General features: G+C 41.3%; 1 protein-coding gene across 5 annotated transcripts in view; it reads right to left on the bottom strand.

Annotated features, from left to right (window-relative positions):
• PLXNA1 (plexin A1) overlaps positions 1-19,715 on the bottom strand; it is a 434,540-nt gene that overhangs the window by 362,582 nt on the left and 52,243 nt on the right. For all 5 annotated transcript variants that reach the window (XM_081965343.1, XM_081965340.1, XM_081965344.1 and 2 more), the window contains exon 2: positions 6,533-7,874. In XM_081965343.1, the coding sequence (XP_081821469.1) occupies positions 6,533-7,711 (1,179 nt within the window). In that variant the 5' untranslated portion in view covers positions 7,712-7,874. The remainder of the gene's footprint in view (positions 1-6,532; positions 7,875-19,715) is intronic.

The raw sequence follows: 19,715 nt of genomic DNA, 5'->3' as shown, positions 1-19,715 counted from the left end.
ATGATCACTTTTGATTTTGCAAGATCTGTGCTGTGGGATTTTACCTATTTTTTAAAATAATTTTCAAAACAAATTATGAGGAAATAAGAGGAGAAGTGCTTTTTTTTCCAGATGAAGACCCAAAATAATTGAAGTTTGATTTACCAAACATAATTTCTGGTGCATCTTCTTTGTCTCTGGATTTGTTTTCAAATCAACAGAGCTCCCAGAGCTCATATCTCCTACTCCCAGTTGTGAAGCTCACAAGCCGGTCTTAAACTATTTTACTCTCTTTAACCCATGGAAGTGATTTCCTGTGAGAATAAAAATAACAGAACACCATAAACCACTTATCATACTCAGATGTTTTGAAGATGATGGTTAAAATGTTACTGCAATTCTGAATATGTTTTGGTTTTTCAAAACAAAGATGTTAATTAAGTGAACTACTAGAATAAGAAACTTTTAAGCTCCTGAAAGCTATTTCTGAACAAGCCATGTTTTATCATTGTTGTAGTTTCATGTCATGTGTTGGCAACATAGTCTTATATGGGAAATTCTTCTTTGCGCAAGAATGAAAAAAAATGAGGATTATTATCTCTACCCATTACTCATCTAATTCTCAGATGGTTGTGTAAGGCTTCCCTTCCACTGTTATTAAGAATACACTAAAACCAGGCAAGTCAACCAAATCGGAAATATATTCAGATTATCCTATTCAGAAAGATTATTGAAGTTATGAAAATAAAGAACTACAGGGCAAGTGTTTATACACTGCATTCCCATCTCAACTGCTAATACCAACAGCATAATACTTTACAGTTTATAATAGCATTCCAGTTGTAATCTCTCCCGTTTCTTATGGAGACAGCATCCAGCAAGCTAAGTTCTAGTACTTATTTCCTGGCTAGCAGCCACATAGTTTCTAATGCTTCCAAAAGCCATGGAAATAGCACTCCTTGGGTCCTTATATAACTCTAGGCAGCATGACACTTCCCTCACATTTTGAATAGAGTGACCATAATTCTGTCCCACTGAATCTTTCTGATTGGAGCTGGTATGGTCCCAACGAATCAGATTTCTTGTCCTCAATATATAGGGGAAAATTTGTATCCTTTTGGTAATTTGTGGATTCTCTTTCCTATGATCCCCATTTTGCTAAGACAATGATAGCAATTCAACTTTTGCAAGCCAAATATTACTACTTACTATTACTACACTTAATGGTGTAGTATAGATAGTCACCCTATCAGGGAGATGAGTGGCATATGAATTTAATAAATAGATAGCACACCAGTACCAAATGTCTAATTTTAATAAACTCTAATGGCAGACATTTTATTTATCCACATTTTATTTGCCCTTTTGATTTATATTAGTTTCCTTTTCCATATCGTTGTTGACTTGTATGACACAAGTCACTCTGAGCAGAGCAGAGAAGTTTCTAAAATAATCCTGAGGTTCATTATTTCTAATGATGCTTGGAATAGCTTCTGCCAATGCCCTTTATGTTGAAATCACAAGAAAATGGATTAGATTAAATTTTAAGGGCAATGTCCTGGCAGTACAAACTGTTCCACAGTGAATAAACTGCTTCAAAATATGCTAGAGTTGGCCTTGGTTTTTAAAAAAAAATAATTTAAAATAATTTTATTACATTTTACAAAACACACATATAAAAAAGAACATAAACCAACAATCGAAATAAATGATAGAGTAAAAATAAATGGGATGTAAAAATATAAAGAAAAGGAAAGGAAAAAACAAATATATACAAAGAATGACTTCCAAAATCTTCTTCCAAAAATATAAAGAATACTTACTTTAGAATATTAGTTTATTGGCTTATCATTATTTATTATTAATTTATTAGTTTTATTACAGCTTAAGACTATAATAAAATGTCCATTCTCTGCAAAAAAAAGAAGGAAATAAAAAAGTTCCCCTTTTTAAATTTTAACAATCATCAAATACATATGTCAATTTTTGATTTTTCTCCATCTCATGTAAAAAAAGTCCTACAGAAACTTTAAAAGTAGAACCTGAGTTCTAAACCACTTGGGACCCACCCACTGTACATTTCTTGAATTGGTAACTATAATTCCTTCCATTATTCACTAATTTAAGAAAATAAAAAAGCTAATATCATACCATATCCTATGCATCTAGTTTCTTCCTAGAAATAAAAGGCATCTATCTGAACTGAGGGCAAGTTTTAACTGATTTTATATGTTAATTAAATTGTTAATAGTTTTATTCCAAACCCTACAGTGAATAACCTTAAACTGTTCTTTTATGGGTTGGTCCAAAATTTAAAGACAAGGATTGATCGAGTCCGTGGAATTTGAGATCCAATCCCTCATATTTCAATCACTCCAACCATCACTCTTCAATTCAATTGAGACCTGGGATCTGTTTCAGGTATATTAACCTTATCTGTGTGAAACTGCCCATACCAATCCACTTCTGAAAGATCTTTTTATATTGTATTTTTACATAGTTTTTATGGTACATTCCTGTTCTCATTATGACTATATGAAATGCCCACCCTATTATACACAATCTAAAAAAGGAACCCAGTAAAGCAGGCTCCTCACTCAGCCTCACTGCAGGCTTTACACAATGGAATAGGGCAATAAAGCTCTTGTGTTTGTCTTAGCAACAGCCTGTGGCAAATACCTCCCTTGGGACAGAGCCAGGCAACTTTCCCCTTTGTTGAGAAAGAACATCTCCAGTCTTTTACTTTGACTTATCTTCTTCCCCGCAGGGCAAGAGTTTATTTCTAATTGTCCTCAAAACCTGACACTCCAGTTGTACTTGATACACACCATTGACCAAGTCCCGTTGACCTGGGAAAGTCCTTTTCCTGCCAGTAAGAGAGACTTTGACTATACAGTTGCTTTGTATTCCCATATGTCTAAACCAAATTGCTGCCTAATATCTCCTCTCCAGAGGCGGGTTCCTATTGGTTTGCACTGGTTCGGTGGAATCGGTAGTGGAAATGGCGACTGGGTTGTCACGATGTTAAAAAGTTTGCTAGGCATGAACTGACATTCAAGAGTTAAACTAAGAAAGAGTTATTGCGCAGGTCATAAAAGTTCTTATCTGAAAGTGATTTATTGCGCATGCTTCACTCATTCCTTTGTTCTTTGTCCGATTGCCAGGGAGCTGGCAACCGGAGCTTTTATTATCAAAATGTAACCAATTAGTTAGTTCTGTTTTATTTACTTTTATTATTTTCATATTAAAGTTTGTTTATTAATTAGAATATACTTCTTAAAGACTTTTATTTCTTTTCTTAATATATCAAAAGATATGCTGAAGGGAATCAGCCCGGTCCATTGATCTCAGATTTCTCCAGGGTGTTTTTTCCCCTAACATGGGTCTCCAAACTGGTAGGAACGGCATGCTCGCCACGCCCCAGTACCGGTTCCCTTGTCGCCGCAACATCTTTTTTTGACCTTTTTAAGTGTTCTGCACATGCGTAGACCTATTTATAGGCTACTAGGCGCACGCACACAGCGCACACAAAGTCATGCATGCACCGAATTGGCAGTAATGCCAGAGAAACCCACCCTTGCCCCTCTCACATCCCATGAGGTTTGGATACCACATCAAAGTGACTTGAAGAATAATTGCCATTTTCCACCCAACTAAGGATCTGGATTGGCAGGAAGACTGTTCCCATGATAAAGAGGGTGTGCAATCACCAGTTTTACCTGTCAGAATTTGTCTTGGAAGTAATAATAAAAAGTAAATGCTAAATATTTATTTATTTAGTGTACCAGTTTTACCTGTCAGAATTTGCCTTGTCGAGAAGCACCACAGACACACTGAGGGGTAGAAATGCTAAAGAAACTCAGTCCAACACTTTTATCAGACTTAATACTGGTCCTTGTGTCTCTCATCCAGCCTTTCTCAGCTTTAGTGCCTTCCAGATGCATGTATAGCAATTTCCCCAAATTTGAACTGTCTTGAAGAGTTTGGGGAGTAATCTTTACAAAAGTAGAAAATGCCCAAACTGGGAATTTGCTTAAATGCTGCTTTTCCATCTATTCTTCTGAAAAAATATACATAAACACATAAACAAAACCTCTAAATGTGCACCAAAATTAATACAGATTCTTGACCTACAGCAGTATAGATTTATCTAGATAGTAGATAAATCTTTTTACTCTAAGAATATTTAGTATCCGATATTTATTCCTAATATCTGCCTTTTCCTTCCTATATAAAAACAAAGGCAAAAACTTTGATCAGCCACTTCAACATGGTCATACTTTAAATCAGGGGTTGCCAACCTTTTGAACCTCAGGGGCCACTAAATTCATAATTTTAAATCCTGCGGACCACTAATATGATCCGCCTAATGACCGGCTGGATGGGCGTGGCTAAGTGGTCATGTGACTGGGTGGGTGGGGCCAACTTGATCTCACTTACATCAAGGAGCACCTCACCAGCCTTTACTTTCCCCTCCCCTCCCAGCCATTCTTTGCCTCCCCACCCAGGCTCCTTAGGGCCCCAACAGGAAGCAGTTGTTGGAGCTAAGCAGCCACCATGACAAAGAGTTGGCAAAACAGCTCACTTTAAATTGGATCTGACCGAGAAGGAGGCTCAGTAGAAGCACCTCACTGAAGACTACGAGCATATGTTTTCCAAGCAGAGGGAAGACATGCGGGAGTGCAAGGCCAGGTACTAGTGCCTGGAGGCTCAGCAGGCTGAGATGGTCAGTCAGTTCCAGACCATTATGCAGTCCCACTGGAACAAGGCCTTCTGGCTCTCCGCCACCAGTGGCACTTTCCTCCAGTCTTCACCCAAAGGCTGAAGTTTGGCTTCTGCAGACCACCAAAATTTTCTTGCGGACCACTAGTTGGTGACCACTGCTTTAAATAATGGATTGGGAAATCACATCTGGCCTCTAAGGCCATTTTTAAAAGCTTCAGAGGAAATCCAAGGCAAGAACTGACAGCATAGCTCTTTCCATTTTGAATAAGAAATACCAATGCCTATAAGTAGTTTAACACAAATGTGTTAAAGAAAGCACATAGTTCCATCGGCAAAATCCAGAAAATCCCAATTCAATTCATAGGCACTTGATATCATTAATAAGCCCTGTCTCCACAAACAATATTAATTAAATAACTACTTACCCCAAGATTAAAATGAACCATCCCTTACATCTCTAGGTAGGAGACCAGGCTGACAATCAATCAATAATAATAATAATGAGGAGGAGGAGGAGGAGGAGGAGGAAGAGGAGGAGGAGGAGGAGGAGGAGGAGGAGGAGGAGGAGGAGGAGGAGGAGGAGGAGGAGAGAAAAACAAGGAAGCTTATGACAATGAATCATGCTTTGCATCCTAAAAGTGATGTTGACCGATTATATCTACCAAGAGCAGAGGTGGTCAAGAACTCCTACAAGTAAAGCAGACTGTGGAAGAAGAAAAACACAGATTGAATGATTACATCCAGAAAAGTGAAGAACCAATGATTAAGGAAGTAAATAAAGGAGGCCTTTTGAAGACAACTAAGTTAAAAGCTGAATATAAGAAAGAAGTAATTGAGAAGCAAGCTGAAAATTGGAAAAGCAAAGCTATGCATGGCCAATACTTGAAAAGTATTGAAGGCAAAGCTGACCAAAAACTAACTTGGAACTGGTTAAGATCAGGAGTACTGAAAAAAGAAACAGAAGGCTTTATTTTGGCAGCTTAAGAACAAGCCTTAGCCACAAACTGCATGAAGGCAAAAATTCAACATGTTACCACCAACAGCAAATGTCGCCTCTATAATGAGAAAGATGAGACAGTCGACCAGTTGATCAGCGGGTGCAGCAAAATTTCACAAACTGACTACCTACAATGCTATGACCGTGTTGCTAAGACCATTCATTGGAAATTGTATCAAAAATTTGGATTTCAGTACAGCAAAACCACTGGGATCATCAGGTTGAGAAGGTTTTAGAGAATAAGAAAGTCAAGATCTTGTGGGACTTCAGAATTCAGACTGACAGGCACTTGGCCTACAACATATCTGACATAACACTAGTTGAAAAGAAAAAAGTATGATTCATTGACATTGCAATACCTGGTGATGCACGGATTGACTATAAACAGCAAGAAAAATATACAAAGTACCGGGACTTGCAAATTGAAGTTGAGCGACTGTGGAAAAAGAAATCGAGTGTTGTCCCGATTGTAATTGGAGCCCTTGGAGCAATATCTAAAGGGCTACCTCGCTATTTCGAAATTCTAAATTTCGTTCTGAACATTCTGATTCTACAAAAGTCCACCCTACTTGGAACAGCTTATATCCTCCAACGTTATCTTAACAGTTCGTAGGTCCTTGGTTAGGACTCGAGCTGCTGAGCTACCAACCAGCCCCAAAGGCTGTGAATCTCACCAAAGATTAACATAATAATAATAATAATAATAATAATAATAATAATAATAATAATAATAATAACAACAACAACAACAACAACAACAACAACACCTAAAGGTTTTTATAACTAGGGAGGGAAGAGGGGAGGGAAAAACCAGAAAGAAGAATGACTTACTGAATTTATGCAACCTAATTCTTTATTCAAAAGCCAAGGCAGAGAAAGCTTTCCTTCTCCACGGTAGCAAGACTGGATACGCTCCTTGATCTTGTCTTTGATCTTCTTCAATGTGAAAAGGCAGAGGACAGATTCTTTTGGTGGTTTGACTCTGTTCTTCTGCCCCTGTGAGAAGATTGTGAACAGAATGTCATCCTGTTCTGAAATACCCAGTTGCTTGGCCAAGGCCCTTCCAGGCTTACTGAGGTAAGCGTCCTGAATCAAGCGATATTCAATGCCATCTCGAATACAACCAATGGGAAATTCCACATATGAGTAGAACTTGGGGTCATCCACGCATAGCCGGACAACTTTTGAGGTGAAAAACTGTTCTCCTGTAGAGTCTGGTGAGGTAAGTTGGGTGTCCAGCTGCAGTGTTAGGTAATAGACAAACTGCTCACTACTGAAACTATAGATATAATAGATATCAAATGTGGGAAACTTGGAGAGTGTATCTGATGGGATCTTAAGCTGGGAGGAGACAAATTCATCTTGATAAACGAAGCCAAACATCTCTGCATTCTCTTCACTGTCCATCAGCTTACGGCTGGACAGAGTAGGGAAATACTCAGACTTCCCATCAATGGGAGTTCCAATGAAAAGCTTGTTTTGTCCATTATGCACTTCAATTATAACACCAGACATTGTTCCTGACTCATTGACACTAGAGAGGTAGTGTTCCTTGCGGTGGTGCGGCTCGCCCAACTTGAAGAGATCATCCAAGCGTAGGAACTGGCAGATACCTTGCGAAGCACTGCCACAGGCTATCAGACGATTCCCAGAGTAATCCACCAGCAGCAATTTATTGACATTGTTGGTACTGACTAGTCCATGTGGGCAAGACTGCACACTAGGTGGTGGGTAACACTTCTCATTGTCTTCTACTGGACCCGTCACATGTGTGCGCATTTCTGTCAGATTGTTTGCAAGCTTATAGATCCGGTTGACAGCACCTACATATACTTCCCCAGTTTTGTTGTGGACCACCAAGTGTGTCAAACTCCAGTCTGTGACTTGAAAAGTCATAAAAGGGGAGGAAGATTTGGTAGTGCTTTTTGCCAATGGCAACCAAGAACTACCCAGAAGCAGCAGGGTCCAAATGTTAATTGACAAATGGTGCTTTAGCCTCAGAAGCCACATGGTGGAAGAGTCACATCCAGCAATACATTAACCTAACTATAAAATAAAGAAGAATCAAACCAAAAACGGGAGGCGGGAGAGAGTGAATTCCTGTGGACGAACTTCTTTTTTTCCACTTGTTTCCAGATTCAGGATATTATGGATGCTGGCATTCTACATGGCCCTAGGGAAAAAATGCAAAAACAAGCATGGTTAGGCGAACAGTTGTGCCACTCAAAATACAACAGCACAATAAAATCTCAGTTACAAACATCTCAGGAATGGAGGTGGTTCCGATAGCTGAAATATTCAGCTGTCTCAGCGAAGCATCGCATAGTAGTTGTTCATCATTCTGCATTCTTCTCATTAAAGTTCCCATGACTGTTTTGTAAATTCACTAAAGAAAGAAGCAGCTAAATTGTTTTGAGGACTTGTTTAATGTTCTTTTTTTTTCCCCAATGGCAACAAAAAACCTTAATGTTAAATTTGGAATCCTGTTACCAAGGGACTAATTTTACATCTTTTGAATTAAGAAAAAAAACAAGAGACATAAAGGGAAGGTCTGGGATTTCTTTTTAAACTTTCTTTAAAAAAACTGGGATCAGATCTATTCTGAACTTATTTTAGCTCATTTGTAACCTGTTCTGTGCATCATCGTTCTGAATTGTTGCTATTTATATTAAACGGCACCGCATTGCATTACTGTGGTATCAATGTCGGTTACGTTTTCTCATGGTTTTGAAACGGATAAAGGCAACAACATCGATTTCTCACAAAAGAATCCTGGAAAATTTCCATACATATTTGCATGATGCAATAACTGAAACAAGTCCATAAATCCTTAATTACACTTCACTGAAAAACCAGGCTTGTCTTTCAAGGGAAAAAAATGGCTTTGTGTCACGGGTTAAGAAATAGAATAATGCACTTGAAAGTCATTTCCGCTTTGTTCTGATAAATTTTGCATGAAGTGGTGTGGCCATGAAGATATAAATAATTATAAAATCTTTTAGGAATTGGCATTCTTCCTCTTTCTTCCTAGTTTTAAGGAATGTACATCTGAATTGGTACCCACCCACCCCCATCATTACTCATTATTCATTGCTTTACCTCCCACCACCATCAATCCTTCACTCATGCAGGCATGTGAAGATGACGTGTTGGCTTCATAAGGCACGTGACTATGGGCTTTGTCAGCCTTTACCTTAATCTATTTGCCTCTATATACATCTTCAAAGGTCCTGGCATGAGATGTTTGGAGGGGGCAACATAAGAAAAGTAGCTACTCTCCCTGGGTTCAGTATATTTGGTCTTTGACTAAGAACTTTATTTACGTAAAGGTTTGTGGCATTTTAGGGTGAATTAAAAAAACAGAATGTTTAGGAAACCACAAAGCGCATCTCCTAATATGACAAAAGTCTATTGTGCATATATTAAAATACTCTTGATGATATCCAATTAGCCACTGGACCTGCAGTGGGTACTCCATCACTGGAAATTGTTAAGAAGAGACTGGACAACCATTTGTCTGGTATAGGGCCGTGATGGCTAATCATTTTGCCATCGCATGTTGAAAGCGTGCATGTGGCAGTGCACATGTGACAGTGCAATGTGTGCCTGCACCCATAATGCAATGCATGTGCTATGTCCCCCTGTGCTCCCCCCACCCTGTGCATGTGCAAGTGACCCCTATGTGACCCCCCCATGCACATGTGACACCCCCCGCACCCTGTTTTGGGCCAAGTACTCCTCCCTGCAGCCACCTGTGAGCAAAAACAGGTCCTGCAAGGGCTGCACCTCTCCACCCCCATGCTTCCCACTCCCATGCATGAGCATGTGACCCCCACGCATACATGTGCATTTCCTGCAAGCATCCCTCTCCCCACACATATCCAGCAGAGACCCAAAAATCAGCTGGACAACAGGAGGCGTGCGCACAGGCATGATGGAGCTGAGCTGGGGCAACGGCGTGCGTGCCCGCAGAGGGCTCTGCTTGCCACGTGTGGCACGCGTGCCATAGGTTCACCATCACAGGTATAGGGTCTCCTTCTTAAGCAGAGGTTGGACTAGAAGACCTCCAAGATTCCTTCCAACTCTGTTATTCTGTTATATCTCATCAATGCTTGTTCGCTTATACTGTTACTTTTTCAAAATTTGACCATTATGTGGAAGTGCCCATGTTCTTTCCACTCAACCATGTCTGGCAAGCATAGAAGGTTGCTTTTAAGATCTTAAAGAATTTCCCATCTCCCTGGCAAATGATTCTCATTCTTATAACAAAAGGCAGCCTTGGTCTTATCCTAGATTTAGCACATACCTCAGAAACCTCAGAACTAGCCTTCAGGCAGAATGAAGGGTGAAGGGTGGGGGAAGCCACATTACTCATTCCCTGAACTGCCATTCCAAACACTCAAGAGCACAGCTTTGTTTTTTTGCTCTTCACAAAAGTAGGAAGTGCGCTTGTCCTTCCTTCCAAGATAGGTCAAAACATATCCTTAAATACTTGTACAAGGCAGAATACTCCATTTTTTTAAATATTCTCCTGCAAAATGCTACCATTCTAGGTTTTTAAAACTAATCCTGAAGAAAACAACTAATAAAGCATAGATCTTGAACCCATGTAGCTAGCATAATCATAATTTAATGCTGTGTGCTGCCCGGAGTCACGATGTATAAGTTGAAGAGCTGTAAGTTTGTTTTTTTAAAAAAATCAGTAGCTTAATTATCCAAAGCTGTATTCTTCCTTAGTATCAAATCTTTGCACACAACTCAAAATCAGAATTCCCTCCTCCACTACCTAGTGTAAATTGAAGAGTCCTTTTCCTTTAGCTACGGTTCTCTGTGTATGCCTCACCCCTAGGCATCCACAATTAGGATTAGAAAAAAGGGAAATAAGAGGGTTAAGAGAGAAGAAACTCTTTGACACTGCAAGAGAAAGAAAAGCACAATTGGGAAAGCAGTGGAAGGTTATGGGGCAGCGATGGCGAACCTTTTTTGGCTCGCGTGCCATAAGTGGGGGGAGTGCAGGGGAGTCGGGTGCAGGCGTGCCACACCCATAATGCAATGTGTGACCTACCCAGTACGCATGCGCGCACTACAGGCACAACCCCCCCATTTTTTGCATTCTTTTTTTGCCCTCCCCAGGGTCCAGAGGCTTTATAGGAGCCTAGGTAGGGCGAAAACAGCCTCCCCCCCCCCCCCGAGGCTTGAGGGACCTTCAGGACGCTTCCCTGAAGCCTCCGGAGCAGTCAAAATAAACCTCCGAGCAAACTGGAAGTGACTTCCGGTTTGCTCGGAGGATCGTTTTGAGTGCTCCGAAGGCTTGAGGGACCTTCAGGATGCTTCCCTGAAGGCTCTGGGGCAGTCAAAACGACCCTCCGAGCAAACCGGAAGTCCATTCCCAAACTTCCGGTTTGCCCATAGGGCCAGGTTTTTGCGCTCTGGAGGCTTCAGGGAAGCTCATGAAGCTTCCGGAGGGCCTCAGGGGGGGGCTCTTTTCACCCTCCCCAGGCTCCTATAAAGGCTTTGGAGCCCGGGGAGGGTGAAAAATGGTTTTAAAAAAGGGTGAACTCAGCTGGCCAGCTGACAGGGCAGTAGCCTCGCGTGCCCTGACAAATGGCTCCGCATGCCACCTGTGGCACGTGTGCCATAGGTTCGCCATCACTGTTATGGGGTTTCTCCAGCGTTTGGGAGTACTCCAATGGGAAAAGAGGAGGGGACCTTGGCCAAAGGATAGGTAGAAGCACAATAGTTTAATCTATTGTGTCCCACCAACATTTGGCACTGCACCATCAAGCCTTTGTGACATTAACCTTTTCAACAGGCTTCTCAAAGCCACAACAAAGAGTTTGAGGGTGAAATGCATAATCTCCTAGATGCATATTTATGATCTGAGGCTTGAGCCTCTCACAGAAAGAGATGCTCTTAACAATTTACTTACTGCATCTTGATTTCTACAATCTTGCCTGAATCTACACAGATGCATCTGATTTTTTTTTGCAGTGGAAAGCTTCATCACAGAATTCAGGACCTCCACTTCCACATTCGGATTAGTATTAGTCATTTCCTATGTTCAGGTGAGCATTAGTAAAACATGAAATCCATCTGTCCTTTTTAAACAGAAGCACATTGAGAACTGGTCTGACTCCCAGCACCATCGGCCCTTCAAACATCTGTCCTTCAACTACCCATTAGGCCAACATTCCGTCTTGACAATATCAATGGAGTTGATGCTGGATGGGCATCAGAGGCTGAATGACTTGCCATTCATAGACTGAGAATGCAATGCTAAAGTAGGGTCTGGGCTTAACCCTGCTTTGTTTTGACTACAAAGGGAAGCCAGCTTGTCAAAATAGCAATCAACCCATTTCAGTAGCAATGCTGACATGTACACAGAAAAGCCCTCGGCTAATCTCTCAGGCATTCAGCTTCATCCCAAGAAATTGCTGATCTCAGAGAAAAAGCCCAAGAGCCCTTCTCCCATAGAGAATCTGCTTTTATAAAGTGTAACTTGAAACAAAACTTAAAAGAGAGAAAGACGGTTTTCAGGGTTTTTTTCCCTTCTCTTGCCCATTACCAAGAAGCTCACATGCAACTAGGGAAAACGTTCACACCGTTTCACCATTTACCTAATTGGACTTCAATGTGTTGAGTGGTTAGCCATTAATGAGATTTTACTTTTTATAAAGATAGGAAGCAAAAACAGAGACCATTGCAAAGAGAGAAACGAGCTGTGACAATCTGCAAAGAGAGAGTTTGGCTGTTTTAAGGGATTTCCCTTCCAGCTCTGATGTTGGGCTTACTCCATGAATCTGAATTATTCCATACCACACACGTCCCTGTGACCTATTCGCTCACACAGGGAGGGGCTCCTCCTGGTGCCGTCCGCTAGGCAATGCCAGCGGGCGACACCTAGGAGTAGGTCCTTCTCTGTGATGGGCCCAACCCTCTGGAATGACCTCCCCCCAGACATTCGAACTACCACCGACCTCCGTTCCTTCCGTCAAAAGTTAAAGACTCACCTATTTCAATCAGCCGGCCTGGCACTTTCTTAGTTTTTACCTCCCGGGGATTTATTTTATTTTAATTGGGTTTGGGTTTTAATTGGGATGTTTTTAGGGTTAGAATATATTTATTTCTTGTACAGCCTATCTCCCCCTCCAAATGTATTTTAAATGTATTTTATTGTTATGACTGTATTTTATTTGCATTGACTGTACACCGCCCCGAGTCCCTTTTTGGGAGAGGGGGCGGTCTAAAAATCTAAGAAATAAATAAATAAATAAATATTTGAGTTTTCTCCTATTCTCTGTGAAATAGAGGAGAAATCTATAGCTGTAGCATGTCACACATTACCAAGTTTCCCCAACAAAAGACTGGTTATGTCTGATGTGTGTGTCACAATCTATACAGAGTATACCTAGTTTTGAAAGAAAGTTTCATTTGGGTTTTATTCCATTTTTTTACAAACAGCTGCCTTTAACAAAGTGAAACAGATAAATAACGTCTATATAAGAGTGTGCATGTGTTTGTATCTGCAACTCTATGATTCCCTAAAATTACACAGAAACAGCAAGATACTGACGTCTTATTTGGACTCTTACTGTAGCTTTTCAAACTGTTGGTTGCTATTTAACTATTGAGATTATTATCCTGGGATTAATATAAAACGAAGAAGCCATAAAACTAGCTTAGGTTTTCCAACCTAGCGCCTTGAAGAAGTAAATTTGTTGGTAAAACAACCAAACTATGTAAGAGGCCCCATCTGAAGAAGAAAAGCCTAGAGCAGTGATGGCTAACCTTTTTGGCACTGAGTGCTGAAAGTGTATGCGCGCATGTGCAAAGGTGCATGTGTACACACACAATGCAATGCATGTGCAATCCTCTGTGTGCAGCCCGCCCACCATGCATGCACCACCACCCCCACATGCACACACAACCCCTGTGCATGCACGGCACAGACATGAAAAACAGCTGGCCGGTGGGAGGCGGTTGTGCATGCGCAGCAGAGCTGAGCTGGGGCGACAGCTCATATGCCTGCAAAGAGGGCTCTGCGTGCCACCTGTGTGCCATAGGTTTGCCAACACGGGTCTAGAGACACTCAACAAGAGCCCCAGCTTTCCCCATTGTTAGCTTCTCCTTTCAACAGCAATCCTTCCACTGTTGCACACCATACCCAGAGGACCATATAAGCAAGCATGGCATCCTTTCAAAAAGTAGGTCCTTCCAATTGAGAATGGTTAAAATAAGACTAGGTAACAAGGATTCAGTCATAAGGGAGGAATTTGTACTTAAGACTTACAAAGAGATCTCTAAAATCTATGTTCCACTCTCCATCTCACTTCACTCCTGTTCTTTTATTTACACAAATTGCTAGAGAGAAGGATAGCCTCCAGCAGAGGAGGAGCTCATTTAACAGAAGCCAGAGATTTATAGACATCTACAGTAAAAATGATCAGAATCATTTGTCACTCTGGAACAGTCAGAAATGCAACACATCCCTCTCCAGCCTACAAAGACAGATGCTTGCTGCAAGAATTCTAGTCAAAGTCCTTCCTTTTTCCACAATAGAATAGAACAGAACAGAATAGAATTCTTTATTGGACAAATGTGATTGGACGCACAAGGAATTTGTCTTTGGTGCATATGCTCTCACTGTACATAAACTCTTAAAGGATACAAGGAACTACCAAATTACATCCTCAAGCACATTAGATTCAATTTCTATACAATTAAAGTGAGCAAAGAGAATCTCCTCATACAGAACCGATCACTATCACCTTCAGCATTCCAGTGACTTCCCAAAAACTTTCCAGAATCTTTTTCCAGAAATCTCCCCTACTGACAATTGTATCCCTTACCTAATATTTCAAGAGCCACACCAGGAATTTGTTGTACTGTATTGCAAAACAGAGCAGAGCCTATGTTTTCAAAGCAGCATATTCTTTAAGAATTCTTTCCTAACACCTTGTGCACAAGCCACACTTTTGTACCCCATCACCCAACCCACATAGAGGCAGGTAATTGTGGGCACAAAGAATTCTACATTGCCTACACAATTGGCTACTACAAGTGCCCATATTCATATGCTCAGATTTTTCATTCTTTCCCATTGAAACAAGTGAGCTTTTCAATGCCTAGCAAGGCTGCCCTAAAAGAGCAGCTAGAAACTGGAATGGATATACATTTCAACAGCTAGACTGCTGATGAAAGCCTAGGCTTTTAACCATTAAAGAAAAAGAGGGGGGAAATACCGCATCAGCTGCACCGCCTCTCCACTCTTCCACTCCCTATTCAAGGTGCCATTTAAACAAGTTTAAGGCTGGCAGATCTCAAAACTGTTTTCTCCTGAGGGTATGTATTTATGCACCATGGTAATCAGGAGAGGCTTTGTTAAGTGCCTTGCTGTCTATTGCAGTACAGAAAAAGAGCCTTCTCTGCAGCACAAAGTAAAAAAGAGTAACCAATATCTACAGATTAGGAAGGCTACAAAAGCCAAGTTATTAGTTCTCTATCTTAATTTTGGACAAATCCTTAAGGTGGCTAATGAAATTAAAGAGAAAACAGAATGTTTAAAAAAACATAAATGAAGGTTAACACCAACTCTGATCCTTAACGTGGGTCACCTTTATAAAGACCTCTCTCAAAAGGGCTTAACAACTGAAGAGTGTCATGACGGGATAGGCAGCCCCTTAATCACAACTTAAACCCATGTGCACCTTTCAGAAGAGCTTAGATTTTTTAAAAAATAAAATAAGAGTAGCTCTTAACAGAATAAAGCCCTTGTGGAATTAAGAGTTGTTAACCTTATTTTGTGAAGTTTCTTCTTCGGTAACATTGTATTGTTAACTAGGACATACAAAATCTTTGCCAGACCAATTCTCAAATACAGCTCATCCACCTGGAATCTACACTGTATATCAGACATTAATATGATTGAGCGGGTCCAGAGGTATTTCACAAGAGGAGTACTCCACTCCTCTGCTCATGATAAAATCCCTTATGCCACCAGGCTCGAAATTTTGGCCTTGACAACCTGGAACTGTGCCACCTGCGGTCAGACTTAAGCATAGTACACAAAATTGTCTGCTACAATGTCCTACCTTCCTACTTCAGCTTCAACCACAATAATACACGGGCAAACATATCGATACAAACTCAAGGTAAACTGCTCCAAACTCGATTGCAGAAAATATGACTTCAGCAACAGAATGGTCAATGCCTGGAATGCCCTACCTGACTCCATTGTTACATCCTCAAACCCTCATAGTTTTAACCTTAAACTGTCTACCATGGACCTCACCCCATTCCTAAGAGGTCTGTAAGGGGCGTGCATCTCTGTCTTACTGTGTCTACCATCCCTGTCTTACTGTCCCCATTTATCTGCATCTACTTCCTTTGTTCATGTTTATGATCATACTTATACCTGTTACCTTGTATGTGTTTGACAAACAAACAAACAAACAAACAAATAAAAGTATTGGAAGAAGCAGACGGTAGGCCCATTCTAATGCACTTCAGCACATACGTACATTCTCCCGCTGGCTCTCTCCATATATAAAGGATGAGATCTGTAATTGCAAGGGAACAATGCCTGACTCTTGCAGTCCAGTTGACAGTCAATCACTGGGAGGCAAAGGAAATTGGGTAAGATCCTGGGGCTTTATAGGTTATACCAAAGGCTGCCAGAAGCAGAGTAGAATTCACTCACCTGCTAAGAAACACTGGAAAAGTACCTCAATCTGTACATGTAGGCAGCCAGTCTAAATGACTTTCTCCCAGTCTGCTTGCTTTCAGTAATGATTCTGGGCTTCAAAGGTATTGGCTATTTTGAAGCTTTTCATTCCAGTGCCACTGCTGACTTATTGTAAAGCTTTTATTTAAACCAAAAAGAAATGTGTTTTGATATGGTTTTGTTCTCTTAGGATTCTAATTTAGACAACGCAAGATAAGAATGAACTAAGCACATTTCTTATTTGGCCTCTCTTGATGGCCCACTTCTTTGTTTTATTTTTAATTAGCAAAAACCTTACTATTTCCCTATCATTAAAACTCACTTGGCCAACTTTTTAGGCCCTACTTCAGCAACATCAATCATCTGTACCCCCACCTCCACAGCATCCAAGCCAGCATAGCTTGAATTTTGAGGTCACATTGTTCAATGTTTCCCCTCCACACCTGTTTTGTTGTCAGCTGCCAGCAATGTGAGTCTGGGGAGCAGAAAAATGTAGGCGATTGTGTTACACAGGGCAAGAATTCCACACGGCTACAGTCAGGCATTTGCCCTCACATCAGATCCGGCTCTTTGCGTGTAAGCAGACCAGCTATTTTATGCTGAGGGGAGGGAGGAAAGGGGTGGAAGGGGAAGACTGCAGACCCAAGCACCAGAGCCAGTCTGCTTGCTCCTGTGTGGCATTTAGGCGTGTTGAGATCTCATGAGGAACAAGGCAACCATGGGTGCTTTTAAAATAATAACAATAACAACAACAGCTGTGTGAAGTGATTCCCTCTGAGACGGAGACAGCGAAGGATTAAGCTTTCCTTCCCACCGTAATGCAATCCTAACAAAAATAACCCCCTTGTGGCTGCAAAGCAACTGGGCTTAGTAAAAATCCCAAGCCCCCCCCCCCCCAAAGCATCTTTTTGAGCAACCTTAATTACCATAAAAAGAAAGCTAAGACCAGAAACAGCAGCAGCCAATTTTGAAAGAACCAAGATCAAAATATGGAGGCAATGTTGAAAGAGATTTGGGGGGAGGCTCCAGCTTTTGCCTCAGCAGACCCTTAAATCTCCATCTTCTAAAATACAGTCCCAAGAGGGGTGGGGGGATAGGGTCTTCTGTCTGTCTCACTCAACATGATATAAAATAGAAGTGGTAATAACAAATCAGAGCGGCCTCCTTTTAAATATACCTTGCATTCTGGAAGTGCTTTTTAAATCAGCAGGTAAGGAGCACAAGTGAAAAAAAAACCTCTCGTCCTACATACAAGCTTGACCTGACACAAAGATCTACAGCAAGGCAAGAAAGCTGCCACCGCTGCTACCAACACCTCCGGCTTGATTCTGTAGCTCTATCAGGATCCCAGAGAAAACCATCCTGCAGGCATCAAACAGTCAGATCTTCCAACTAGGGAAGAAATAACCTACAGCAACTCCCCTACTCCATGAGGATTATGCGACAAACATCTCAGTGGAACACAACAACTCCACCATCTGCCTAGGATCCTTGCTGGGGGAGGAGGGAAAAGGTTGTGTTTGCAAGAAGAAAATATTATTTTTTTATTAATCTGATCTGGCTGGTATATACAGTCCTCAGGACGTAAAAGGGAAGGATCCTAAAGAACAGAACACAGAAAACTCTAGTTATTGTGTGATTGGACACACAAAGTGCATCAGCTCTCAGTGTACGTACAAGCAACAAGTGATAAATCATGATCATAATCATAAAATGCAATCATCATAAATCATAAAATACTACTCAGTGATAGTCATAGGATGTTAAATAAGCAATCAACATAAATCATAATATGATACTAAATAAAGACAATTTGTGTGTGTGTGTGTGTGTGTGTGTGTGTGTACGCGCATGTGTATTTTGGAATATTTTATTTATTTAACTAAGGAGGGATTATCAATCGCTGGAGAGAAACCCCGAATAGCACAGCATTTGATCAAGGATCAACAGCCTCATTGGCACAAGTGATGCTAACCGCATACCCAAGCTCCAGCTGACTCTATGAGAAGACTGTGTTGTGTGCATGCGATCACAGGGGCAGAAACTTTACAAGCTTTCTTCTGCATCCTCCATCCTTGAATTTCATCAAGCAGCGCCCTGACCCAGTTCAAAGCCATGTAGAATCAAGAATCTTGGTTTGACTGAGGCAAACACACACAGAACCAGAAGAATTAGATGCAGTGGTATGATGTAAGGAGTGTAACTGGCAAAAAAACCATGTGAGATGTAAGGGGAGAGGGGGAGAGGGAGGGAGGGAGGGAGGGAGGGAGGGAGGGAGGGAGGGGAGAGGGGGAGATGGAGAGAAAGAGAATAGATGCAAACATTCTTCCTCCAACCTTGCACATCTGACACCACATATTTCCCATTATCAGAACAGGAAGTTTACGATCGGCAAGCAGCACAGGAAAATTGCAAACTTTAACAGCATCCTGAGAGCTACATTCCGGTTAACTCCTTTCTGAGTCTCTGGCACACAGCAGTAAATCAAGTACACCCTCAGCTTGCATTCCAGATAGTAAGTACAATTTTAAACCACCCACAGATCTCTCCCTAGCTATGCCGGTGTCAGGTTGATGTTCGGCTTCCCGCTGGTTTCATGCACAGATTTCCCACTTTTATTCCCACCCAAAACCCCAGTTCCCCCACAAGCTGCCGGACAATTCCTGCACAGGGCTTTGATCACAAAGTTGTCCACTGAGAGGTACAGACAATCGTCCCAACATTCAGCAATGGTTTGGGAAAGCAAGATAAACTGCAAGGAGATAAGCCAATTTGCAACAAATTTTGCAAGACCCTTGGCTTCTAAGTACTGTGTGCAGATCCACTTGAGCGATAGACAAGCTGTGTGACACTGGCATCGGTGTCCAAACAAAGCAGACACAGCTGTGCAATTCAAGCACCAAGTGGCAAGAACATTTCTGGGATCAGCCATGGACTCCGCGGCTGGATCCCATCCAGAAATAGCACTTTTCAGTCTTTACGGCTGAATCGAGATGCATAACTTCTCCCAATTTGCAGAGATAGTAACGTTCAGTATTAACACATGGATTATACAATCCGGCACGACCCAGCTCGTTGAGGGCCATAACTGGAAAAGCACAATAGTCTAATCTGTTGACTAGGCATGGTAAAATGCCAAGATCTCAATATTTATGCCTGTTCGATCCAAATCCCCTTTCCTGCCTCACAGCAACAGCAGCAGCAGCAGGTGACACTGTAATCTCTGGTGCAGAAGTTTTCAAATGACCTCAATCTTGTGGCTTTTTCCCCCAGCAACATGCTAAACCACAC

This window comes from Natrix helvetica (genome assembly GCF_964273705.1).
Source record: "Natrix helvetica genome assembly, chromosome: 1".
NCBI lineage: Eukaryota > Metazoa > Chordata > Lepidosauria > Squamata > Natricidae > Natrix > Natrix helvetica.
Note: the sequence above shows the minus strand (reverse complement) of the source record. Positions and strands in the feature narration are given on the sequence as shown.